We start from the raw sequence: 12,918 nt of genomic DNA on the forward strand, positions 1-12,918 counted from the left end.
TATACCTCTTATTATAAACGCGAACGTCTGTTTTGCTGTCTGTTTACACTTGCACGGCTGACCCCCGGTTTCTGAGGTACTTTTAGCGGTAGTTTATTTATTCAATATCGTTTAAAATAAATTAAATTTAACCCATAATTGTCCCACTGCTGGGCAAGCGTCTTCTCCCGTAATGAGGGAGGGGTTAGGCCTTGAGTCCACCACGTTAGCCAAGTGCGGGTTGAGGTATCGTTTAAACTCATATAAAAAAAACGCTATCGAATAAATGAACTGCCGCTAAATATGCCTCAGAAACCAGGCATGAATCGATTAATTAAAAATTTGGTGGAGTTATAAATTTAATCCCGGGGCGCGGTCATGGATCATGATTGTGGATAGAGCCGGGGACAAATTATAGTCCATATTAAACCATAATACTATTAGATAAAGATGGCAAGCGAGTTTGCTTGTTTATTGTTTCACGTAAAAATAATAGAACCGATTCAGATAAAATTTCACTGAGTGTCCGGATATCTAATGCGGGAGAAACCACGACCATAAGCTAGTCTTAGATCAGATTAGGCACTTGTCGTATTACTAAGAACTTGTTTACTTAGATTACATCATACACAATATTGATGAAACGCAGCTAGTAATCAGACAATGACATTATTATCCGGTGTTATCAGTCAACCCATGTGTTGCATTTATGAAATCATTACTATACGAGCGTAGCCAATTAACTTGAAATGGATACTTTAGGAGAGGTTTACCTCTTGTCATACCGGATACACATATAGCAATGAAATAGCAAATTAATACACTTTAATTACTAATTAAAAATAGGTCACGGCAAGTAATTCGCCGATTAACCATTTAAGTGTATTAGAAATATGTAAATTATAACTCACGTCACTATCTTTAGGAAATCTAAATCATTATTTAGTTTACGACTTCCTCCATTTAATGATGGATGAAAATAAAACAAAATCGAACGTACAAAATGTTTACTTAACAAGTTACAAATAAATTAGTTAATTACATGGCGAACTTATTAGAAAATAAATTACTAACATTGAAACGAGATCGACAACTATGAAGGAACTACTTCAGGTGTGGGCTGAGACTGTACTTTGTTATCCTTTTGTTCTGTTTGTTCATCGGGCTTGGCGATCACATCGACCGGTTCCTTGTTCTTACACATGAGTGTGACTGAGTCTCGCACACGCTCCGGCCCGCAGTTCTCAGTAGCTCCTAGAAGTTTCAACTCGTCTTGCTCCTCACTCTCGATCTGGTCAGGTTCCTGGCGGCGCCTGCCCGCGATCACCACCTCGACAGCACGTCCGTCGCCCTCTGACCGGCTGTCAGAGCCGATCTCGACGCGGTACGGCGTGCTCGGCTCCACGAACGCTTCCATGACGCGCACATCAGCTCTCTCCTGGATCTCATGCTCCCCGTCGTCGTGCTTGTCACTCTTCGAGAACAGGTCGAAGATACTTAGGGGTAGTTTTTTTGGCACTGCCACGAGAAACATAATGTTTGAGATGTCGGCTTGCACATTGAGTTTGCCATCCTGGCGCTGGTCGTAGTCGTAGAGGACGGGCCCGGCGGCCACGGTCGCGAACAAGCAGGTGATAGCTAGGAGCATGATGCGTGCGCCCGACAGATCTCCGATGCGCTGACTGCGCGCCGCCTGCTCCCGCGCCGCTTTTACCAGCCACCCGCGAACCAGTCCGGCGATCGAAACGAGCACACTGTAACGGTTAACACGACATCAATATACTGTGTGGATCTTATTCGACGGATGATGCCTAAGTGCTAATTAGCTATTTGAAATGTAATTACGATAGCAAACAGTCTTCTCTACCAATGTCATCACTTAGGTACTTGGCGCTCCCTGTTTTCAGTAGTTACTTTACTTCCAAGACTACAAGTAACGAGTGTTACTATTGTTGACATTGCATAAGGTGCTTTTGTTTCTAGTAATAGTGAATGTTAGTAGAGTGAATGTTTTCAATAGTTAAATGTCGGTCGCCTAACGGAAATCAGGATTATAGTAGTATGTCGTTCTAGATTAGCGAAAGGTACGAGTACATTTATCAAAATAAACAAGAAAGTAGTAAATGTCGTGTCGGAGGTGATGGTGGAGCCGGCGGGCGGGCGCGGGTCGAGTGTGACAGTGACCGGCGGTCAACGATACGATAACCGAGTTTAGCGTGCACGTACGATTATACTCGTGCATACACAACACATGTCTTAGTAGGTATATCGTATTTACTGCGCAAAACATGGGAACAGGCGATAATCAAATTATGCAGGGAACAGTTACTTGAGGTTGGATCACGTCCTGCGTTTTTGTGCCGTTATAGTAATTCGATTTTAAACGATCAACTGCCAAGAATTATTACCGGGAGAGAAAAAAATATGCGTGTAGTTTATTGCACATTCTTATTACATTAATATCAAACAGTGCGTGTTGCTTGCAGTATTTTATTAATATCTAAAATCTGTTTAGATTCGCCTCTATATCGTTAAATCCTCTAGCCAAGATGTTAGGTACAATGCTAAAAATGTAGTAATCTTTATGCTGTGGCGTTTAACTACGTTTTTTTGAATCAATAACTAACACGCTGCCTAGTGTGTACTTATTCATTTATTTGTTCCATGTTGGCTGACTACGCTATTCAAATTCATTGTAGAACCAATATACAAATTATTTTTGTTTTGGCGGAAATTTTCACCTGGCTAAACACTGATCCATAAGGAAAACTATGATTTTTATAATATCTAATCAACGGCGTTTAAAGGTTAGTGAAATAATAACCATTTATACCAGTATAGTTTTAAGCCAAGCAGAGCATTAATGTTCTCAGATAGGATAGGTATTGGTTTTGGATCACTTTTAAATAACAATATTAACTATAAAGTGACCAACCACTGCTACCAAAACCTTAAGTTAGGCAGAATAGTGGAAAAAATCCAAACTATGAATTTAAATGAAGACACTCCAATCATTCTTATGATTGGTAATAGTTTAGGTTTAAGAAAGGCGGACATTATACATAGTATTAGTAGCTTATTAGAAATTAATTCAGGAAAAATAATAATATGTGCATTCCCCTACTCTGACTCACTATCTGAGAATGAGAACCGACAAATTCACAAGTTGAATGCTATCTTACATTTGATAACAAGTCATCATAGTGATAGACTATTGTTTTTTGATACTAATAAATTTATTAGTAATTTTTATTTAACTAAAGAAAGAATGTTTCTTTCTTGTAAAAATCGACATATAATTGCTAGTTTGTTAGCATATAATATTAACTTAGTTATAGGTAATATAACACAACCTAGGTTTAAGGACGAAACAGTATTGTCTAGTCGCTATACTAACAATACTGTGATTAATATTATTGATAATTTAGTTTGTAAGGACACTGTTACGCATAATGTAACAAAGAACAACAATAATTTAAACGCTTAAGCAAGACAACGGATAAACAGGCAGGTTTTCTGAACGTAGTACACCAAAATATACAAGGTTTATCCGGCAAAGAATTAGAAATAGAATTATTTTTGAAACAACATGACACACACGTATTTTGTGTCACCGAACATTGGTTGTTGTCGCACCAATTAATATTTAATAACCAATATTATTCTATGACAAGTGCATTCAGTAGGAAGAAGGCAATACATGGAGGGTCAATGATCTTAGTTAGCAACGATATAAAATGCAAAGAACGTAAGGATATAGTTAGCTTGTCAGTAGAACGCACTGCCGAAGTATCTTGTGTAGAACTCGAGCAGCACGTTATAGTATGCATATACCGTCCACCAATGAGCGACTTCAGTTTGTTTGAAACTATAGTGGAAGATATATTAAAGCGTCTGAGTGTTAGTAACAAGTATGTGGTTGTCTGTGGTGATTTTAATGTTAACATATTGGAGCAGTCCATCACTACCACCAGACTGATTACTCTTTTCAAATCATTTAATCTTAAACATCTTTTTAATAATCCAACTAGAATTACCGAACATTCGGCCACATGCTTGGACAATATGTTTAGCAACTGCGTATGTCTAGACAGGGTCATAGTCAACGATTTAACGTCAGACCACTGTGGACTGAACGCCGTCTTCTCTAGGAAGAACGTTATCAAATCTAACACGATAACTTTTAGACCTATTACCCACAACCGCTTGGCATTATTTAATCAAGAGGTAGCCGCCAAGATTTCCAACATAAATATTACTCAGGATGACCCAGACGTTCTCTATAAATCCTTGTTTAATGTTATTGAGTCTCAATTTAATACGGTTTTTAAGGAAAAAACGATTACGAAGGAAAATACAAAATTGAAATTCTGCGATTGGGCGACTGTAGGAATTTACAAAAGTAGAGCTAGGATGTATGAGCTGTATGCCATGAAACAATATAACTTCAATCCAGGTTTTCTTGAATATGTTAGGAATTACTCTAAAATCTTTAAAAAATCTTGTGCCGCTGCTAAGTCTTTGCACTTAAGCAACAAGATCAAAAATTCCAACAATAAAATAAAAACAACTTGGAATATTATCAACAATGAAACAGGAAAATCGTCACCACCTGATCACGACTTCGAATTAAATGTTAACAATCGGGTTATTACAGATAGCCTAGGCGTAGCTCAAACATTTAATAATTATTTTTCTGACATACCAGTCATTACGACTAGTTCCTTAAATTCCTCTACCGCTAAAGCAGGATCATTACTTAGGAGCAATGTGGGTCAGTGCAACGTCTCATTTTATTTTAAGCATATAAACCCCTCTGACGTAATCAGAGTATTCAAGTCGCTTAATTCAAAAAATACAGCGGACTTGTGGGGAATTTCTGTAAAGTTACTTGAGAGTATTATCGCTGAAATAGCGCCTCACTTAGCTGCAACTTTTAATCGATGTGTAGATGTAGGTGTGTTTCCTAATTTAATGAAACACAGTAAGATAATTCCCTTGTTTAAAAACGGATGCAAAAGTGAGCCCAGTAACTTTAGGCCAATATCCATCTTGCCTGCTCTTAGCAAAATATTTGAAAGGGCTATATTAGAGCAATTAGAGAGCCATTTCAGTTTGTACAATTTACTCCACAGCAAACAGTTTGGCTTTACAAAGGGTCGATCTACCATCGATGCAGGGGTCACACTTATTAGGCATATTTTCGATGCCTGGGAGATGTCGCAGGATGCTATTGGGGTGTTTTGCGATCTCTCCAAAGCGTTTGATTGTGTTGACCACAATACTCTTTTATATAAACTTAAGTACTATGGAATTGGGGATATGGCACTTGACTTACTTGCATCCTACTTGTCTGAGAGAGTGCATTATACAGACATAAATGGGTCAAGATCCACTGGATCTGCGGTTAGTCTCGGGGTACCACAGGGCTCTATCCTTGGTCCGTTCCTTTTTCTGGTTTATATTAATGATTTGCCACATCAGGTACAGGATCTGTGTGATATCGTACTATTTGCTGATGATACGTCGCTCATATTTAGAGTAGATCGTAAGAAAACTGATTTTGACGATGTAAATGGTGCTCTTACACAGGTTCTCAATTGGTTTACAGCCAACAATTTGTTGCTAAATTCAAAGAAAACTAAATGCATTAGATTTACTATGCCCAACGCTAGGAATCTAGGTACGAACGTAGTTCTAAATGGTGAGGTATTAGACATGGTCAATTCCGCAACCTTCCTAGGTGTAGATTTAGATAACAAACTTCAATGGGGCACCCAAATAACAAAGCTCGCGGGCAGGCTCAGCTCCGCAGCCTATGCAATAAGAAAGGTAAGACAGTTTGCTGGTGTAGATGCGGCAAGACTGGTTTACTTTGGGTACTTTCACAGCGTTTTGTCCTACGGTATTCTACTTTGGGGCAGGGCGGCTGATATAGACACAATTTTTGTAATTCAAAAAAGAGCAATTCGCGCTATTTACGGCTTAGGAGCGCGGGACTCTCTGCGGGAGGTATTTGGGAAAATAGGTATACTGACGGTGGCATCACAGTATATTTTTGCGAATTTGATGTTCATCAAACAAAACATTAATTCGTTTACTAAGAATAGTGACATTCACAACATTAATACCAGAAATAAGCACAAATTGGTAGGTCCCTGCAATAGATTGCAAAAAGTACACAACTCATTTGTAGGTCTTGGTGTTCGGTTATATAACAAACTCCCTAGCAGTGTTATGGATCTTCCCCAACAAAAATTCAAAGTGTTTATTAAAGATCATCTTATTAAAAGGGGTTATTATAAGGTTGACGATTACTTAATGGATAAGAAAACATGGGATTAGTTAGTTACGCGTTCTACACAAATCGAGATTAAATATCTATATATTTATATTTATATATACATCTTTGCATTGTATAAACATTAATCAGTCATTTCAACTCTGTAACAGAGAGGTATTGCACGAGTCTCAGTGGTATTCATTATCTTTTTTTTCATTGAAATGGTGGGCTCCCATGCCAATGGTTCGTCATGCTCACTAAAATGTCATTGCTTGCGGCGGCGTCGTGTGCCGGGTCACCCCCTTCCCTCTAATATGTGCGAAGGGGGTGATGGCTGGTCCACGCGTCATACTCGTGAACGGGTGCTGCTTGGGGTGACTGGTCGTCCTGGTGTGGTGACTGCCATAATTTTAAAGTAACTACGTTTCACTAACTGTACTTCCTTTACCACAGTATGCTCTTGAAATGCCTCTTATGATTTCATTACTTATATTATTATGTGGGTAGATGCTCCCTTCATGCTTCCAATAATATTTATATCTTGTTTATTAGCACCTTAATATATTGATTTAATTTATGTTATGACCAAAGTGTGTTCGGTAGTGTTGATAGGTAGCAGCTACTTACATCATCAATGTTTTATACCAGCATAAATATTGTTAAAATCATTTGGCGATTAAAAAGAGTGGCCAGGAGTTTCTTGCCAGCTCTTCTCATTGGCCCTACCTTCCGAACTGGCGGTAAATTCACTCTCTGTATCATTGACTATCATAAGTGTCAGCACTTGACCTAAATGAATAAATGATTTGATTTTGATTTTGATTTTTTTATAACTTTTTGTATGTATACGAAACATACCTGCTAAGGCATAAGAAAAACTTATACTTTATTAATCCTACATTTGTGTAGTGGCTCATTTTCCCGCATTTATAAGACTCCTACCTATGTAGGTAAATAAGTATTATTAGTTTGAACAACGGTAATGTGTTAATGTCTTTTGTATAAATGTGTCTATACAGTTAAAATTAAAGGCTTGTTAAACCTTCTAATGATAAATTAAAGTATTTTTACAAATGATGGAATGCATTATCTTTGAGTTTTCAATATGTAACCCTTGGGCATAAGTGTTTTTACATGTATGACGCTATTGAATAAGTATTTATAAGCGCAGGCGCAGATGCAATCAGAAGCATTTCCTGTGATGCATTTAATTTCTCTATCCAACAGACGTCTTCTGTTTTCTAAGATCCCGATCACCAATGATCGTTAACAAATAACTAGAAATGTTTTTCTTTTCTATAATATTATTGCTTGTCGTAATATAACGGGCGATTTCGCTCATAACTCTTATAGACAGTTAACACGAACACTGAGAAACTTAATAAACGGGACCACCGGTTGGCAGTCCGACATTCTTGCGAGCTGGATGTCATAGCCTTTTCCTGTTGCGTAATGAAACACCCGAGAACCAGCCTTTAATAGAAAAAGCAATTTATAGGCACTATGAAGTATTTACACAACATTCCAGATTATAAAAAAAGTGGTAGATGTCAAGAAACGTAACAAAAACAGCGGGTGACTATAGATTATAAATTAATCAACTTTTTTGTCATTTAATGTAAGTTGCTACGTCACTTTCAATTTACTAATCATTGTAATGGGATGGGAAGTGTCATTGCTCCTGTGGCTTGTGGTTGCAGACTGGTCCGTCAAGTAAAAAGTTGGAATGCCTTTTTTATTTGCGTAGAAAGAGGAATTCTAACCGTAACTGACTATAAAGGAACTCTATATTAGAAAACTTGGTGGTGTGTAATCGAATAATTAAAAAAAGCCCTTAATTTCCGTCGCCTGATAACTTAATGCAAGGAATATTTTTTAACAGATAGGTATAATATACCTAATTATTAATGAAAATCATTCCTTTATAAACTTAAGTTATGATAGCGAAAAAAGGCCTTTTTGCCTGATCTAGTGTACCTTCGTTGTATGATTAATTTGGGTATAATAAAGAAACAATGTTTTAGGGATTTTTCAATAAGAATTAATGTTTTATTTTCAACGAAACAATGTACAACTTAACTTAAAAATACTTATCAAACTAATAAATGCATAATCTCATGGCTACAATACTTTCACTCAATATTATAACTAAACTACTAAGTAGTTAGTATTTATTGTAACGAGTGTTATATCCATTAAATCATTGATTACATGTTACTTGATCACATTTAGTTCACTTTTAATGATGGCGGGTTTTTCTCAGGAGTGGCAGCAAGAACGATGCCAGGCGATTTTTCAGTCTGTGGAAGAAAAAAACATTGTTAATCTATGCGTTAAATTTACATCAACATGTATTTATCTGGGATCACACGTTCTTTACTCTATTGTATTTAAATTACTTAGAAAAAAATATTATTTTGCTGCATGCATCTGATAATTGGTCTAATCTTAAAATATTAAGAGGGTTTTTACCTGAGAAGCTTTCATGGTGACCTGGGGATAAGAGAAAACATAGATTGTATCAATTGCTTCTCATCGATCGGACTCTCAAGTCCACCGAGCACATCGCATTATTGTGTGGCTTGATAGCGACGGGTCAATGAACTTTTATTACTTTTACACATTTTGAATACAGGTGCATGCATATACGAAAACTTACAGATTTAATTAATATTCTTGTTATACTTTGGAAATTAAAGAGATGTCTACGAAAAGCTTCAAAGCTTACCTTTTTGCTTTTTCTTGTTTGTTTTTTTGTGAAACTTCTTTCTTCTGGATTTTCAAGTCATCACCCATGCTGACGTCACTGAGGGGTGAGATGGGTTCGGCGGGCTTTGAGGGGGTTTCAGGCTTCGCAGGAACATAGAGATCGGGCTTTTCTTCCTGAGGCTTTTCAATCGTGACCTTGTCGACGGAGGGCTTTTCTTGCGGCTTCTCCAACAAGGGCTTGTCACCGTTCCCCGTCTGTGGCCCGAATGAGATGTCTAGTGGTGATGAAGATGAATCCTGAGGTGGTTTAGGTTTGAAATCGAAATCCTCCATGGCGAGATCGAAGAGATCGTCCATGTCTCCCAGTGCAGACATGAGGGACTCCGCGGGAGCGACGGCGATGACGACGCCATCGATGTTCACTCTGTAGTTCTCAGAACCATTTTGCCTCTGATCGTAGTGTTTCTGCACGCAGTCAGGAGTCGGGGCACCGCTGACGACCGCCACGAGCGCGCCCAGCAGCGCCACCTCGCACACCACTCGTCTGTAGTTGACCATCGCGGAAGGTGTCTGTAAGCGAACTGAACTTCGGCTGCGGCTGTGGGACCCGCTATGTATCCATTCTCCGCTGCATCTTTTATTTATTTGCCCAGATAGCGGTACAGCCAGACGCTCCGACTAACCGCACGACCCGTCGTAGTTAAACTGGTATTAACACAACAGAATTGTGTAATAAATACAGGTATATACAGGTTCAGCCGTTATGTTAATCCCGGTGTTTTTTACACCTTTAACTTTTCGAGAGATACATAAAATGGGTCGTCGACACCTTGCGAGATGAACGTGGTCCGAATCTTAAAGATGCTATTATGTTTATATTTTGAGAGCAGTAGGTATTAAAAGAGTTAGAGGTCATCGACTCGGCCCAGTGACACGCTAACCTCTGCTATTGAACGCAAGAACAAAAAGACTCTTCTCAGTTATTTTTGTTCATTAATTATTCTTGTAATAAGTCAACTTTGACATGTCATGTACTGTTTGATGAATGGATAACTAATAAGCCCGACGTATGAGTACGTTATCTTTATTATCTATTTGAATATCAATATGAATGGCAACTGACGATAACAGTAACTTTATTTTGCGGCAGCTTTTAGCATAACATACCTTAGTTTAGTATCCAAAAGAAGCTTTTTAAGCGCATATCAACTAAATAAAAGTTACTAGCTATACTTTTAGGCATGTATTGTGTCTATTCTTAGTTATGCCGTTTTATACACTAAGCTAACATTAAGTGGTTTGTAAAACTAAACTCATTAGATAAGCAGCATCAGCAGAAAAGTCCTAAAATATCTTCCACCATTCTTTACTCCGTTTTATCTAACAATTAGGAAATCACTCATAGCATGACATTAACGAGATCAACAGATCAGCGACAAGAGCGCCATTATTTAACTTTACGATCATTTAATTAGTGTGATAATGGGTGACCAGGCAGCCATCAGCGTCCAGCCGGTGGCACAGATTCGGGGCGGCCAATACAACCTGTTGTCGATATCAACCAGCTTTCGACTAACTGTATCTACCACCTACTACTTATTACTGCTACCATCGGTAAACGGTACAACGATAATACTTTATTTTTATTTGCCCTTATCTGGCTCACTCGTTAAGAAATCAAGGGCTCCTTAAAAACTGTAAAAACAAGAACGGCTTTTCGGGTATCTCTTGCCAATCGATTTTTAAACGACTCTCAATCATTCAAAATCAGAATTGGGTTTTAATTCAGGACATCGTAACAAGGCTTGTTTTAAAAAAGCAGCGATGTTTCGTTTGGCGTAAAGGAGGAGACTAACTCCCGTTAATGGGCGACTGTAATTTTTCACACAAAAATACTTATCTATATCTAACGAAAAAGGTTTTGGCATTGGCAATTAAAAAAGAAAATAGTTATTTAACTGTGTCGTCGTTACTTCCATAATAATTAATTTAGGTATACTAAACTTACGTAAGTAAAATGCGTACAAACATTTGTTTACAAATATTGGTTGTTGTTAACACCTCGGCAGCTTGTCCGTGGCATTGCCAAGGTAACTTCGCGTGAATCATTACTATTCATTACGCAACGAGGAAGACCTACTAAACCCTTGTTAAGTTCCAAGTAGAGTTAACATGTTATTACGAGTACCTACATCATGCAAGTAAGTATACCTCTTTATAAGTAAGTGTATAAATTCAATAAGTACCTAATTAATTCAGAGCTTAAGTGTGTTAAATTTTGTGATGTCATGCTTTTCTACGGCCTAAAGCGTTTCTCACGTGATGCGTGATAACGAGTAAACGGTTACGATTTTACCAATCTCTCAAACACTCAAAAACTGTAAAATCGAATTTGCCTTACATCCTTACATATTGTCAAACTTCTAGTATAAGTCGTGTGCTTTTCGTCGGAAATAACAGTAATTTTGTTAGCTTTACATACTTTTAACGACAAACAAGCGCGATGCCGTTCTAAGTCTAGAAATGTTAGTAATTTCACTTACAGGTAGGCATCTCGCGTACTAGAAAGTCAAAGCTCGTTTTATTACCACTTGAACGCTTTGCTAAACTTTATTGCCTAGAACATTGAGATGTCTACAGCTTGTCACGTTTAGTGAAACGCAAGTTAAAAACTCATAATAAAATGACTATTTTATGGTGACTGTAGGTATAAGCTTTTATTGAATCCGGTTCAAATATCATATAAGCCACGTCAAAGGCCTTCGGGCGGCTTGAACAACTTTGACACTAGGTTGACCACTAACCATAAAATAAGAAGAATTATCATATTTTTAGATCGGGACTAGCCATATAGACATTATGGTGTAATATATGTTGCCTAGTGATAGAGTTGGTTGTCTGGATAGATCTATGCCGGCTAATTCCTTTGAAATAACGCATGTTGCCCAATATCATCTCAATCTCCACCGAAGATGGTAATAAGAGATCTGCCGCTAGTCTATTCAATAAAAAACAGATAAACTGGAAAAAACAAATCAATGAGGTAAGTGTTAAGCTGAATAAAAGTACTAATTTTCTCATTAAAAAATGTTGACCCATAGGTGACTTCCACACGCTTCTATCAATTTCCGTTAATAACGGCAGCCAAACATAACAAGCTTTGAAACCGGCCCAAAAGTAGGTAAAATAAGTTGTTTGGATTTTTTATTATGATCGTTGCATTCCCATGCAAATCGTTCAGTTGTGTCGGGTAACTGAGACTCGCGGCAACGGTACTGTGCGGTCGCCCGCCAACGAACATACTCCGTGATAGATTCCTATCAGATTGAAGACTGCTTGTTAATCTTGCAAACGAAGCATAGAATTTAGATAATGAGTTAGTGCGCAGAACAAGACAGCTTGCGTTTATCATCCATCAGTTGTAAATAGAGTAAACAGGATTAAGGTTTTTATTTCGCAGTCATGACCATGACATACTATACTTAGTGAAACAATTCATGTTTAAATGGTTTCTTCGTCTTTATAGGCAACAAAATAGCTTAACAAGCCTTTCAGTTTATTTAAAGTATAATGCAATTCATTTGGGTATTTTTTGTCCAAAATAATACCTTTTACATTTCATACTTACATAATATGTCGGCGGCAAAATGGTGTGAACCGTGCGGCCATACGATACTTCTACCAACACCATTCAGTTCGTTTCGTGGCCAAATTTGGAGTTGGTCCAACAAGTTTCTGGGGCAATTCGAGCGCACAAAACAAACAAAAGAATTCTGGGAAATATCAGAGTAGTATTCCCAATGTATTTCTGAATAAGACAGACCATTTTTAAGATTTACCTATTGCAATACAAAAAACACAAAAAATCAGCTTTTAGTTATATAAAAATCGGTCTACAACTCGACACTTTAGGTTCAGTTGTTTCATTATTTTGACTATTTTTATAA

At 37.7% G+C, this 12,918-nt stretch overlaps 2 protein-coding genes across 3 annotated transcripts; both read right to left on the reverse strand.

Moving 5' to 3' along the window:
• Positions 1 to 971: 971 nt before the first annotated feature.
• On the reverse strand, positions 972 to 1,707 carry LOC142972536 (uncharacterized). Its single transcript, XM_076113746.1, has one exon. It carries the CDS (start codon positions 1,625 to 1,627, stop codon positions 1,073 to 1,075), a length of 555 nt encoding a protein of 184 aa, XP_075969861.1. The 5' UTR covers positions 1,628 to 1,707; the 3' UTR covers positions 972 to 1,072.
• A 6,573-nt stretch (positions 1,708 to 8,280) lies between these two features.
• On the reverse strand, positions 8,281 to 9,657 carry LOC142972537 (uncharacterized). 2 transcript variants are annotated; one of them, XM_076113748.1, is made up of 3 exons: positions 8,991 to 9,657; positions 8,735 to 8,755; positions 8,281 to 8,562 (listed from the first exon to the last, which is right to left on the reverse strand). In XM_076113748.1, exons 1-2 carry the CDS (start codon positions 9,527 to 9,529, stop codon positions 8,746 to 8,748), a joined length of 549 nt encoding a protein of 182 aa, XP_075969863.1. In that variant the 5' UTR covers positions 9,530 to 9,657; the 3' UTR covers positions 8,281 to 8,562; positions 8,735 to 8,745. The 2 variants fall into 2 exon arrangements, with proteins under 2 accessions (XP_075969863.1, XP_075969862.1); XM_076113747.1 differs by lacking the exon at positions 8,735 to 8,755.
• Positions 9,658 to 12,918: the final 3,261 nt, after the last annotated feature.

Source organism: Anticarsia gemmatalis, chromosome 4, assembly GCF_050436995.1.
Source record: "Anticarsia gemmatalis isolate Benzon Research Colony breed Stoneville strain chromosome 4, ilAntGemm2 primary, whole genome shotgun sequence".
Taxonomy (NCBI): Eukaryota; Metazoa; Arthropoda; class Insecta; order Lepidoptera; family Erebidae; genus Anticarsia; species Anticarsia gemmatalis.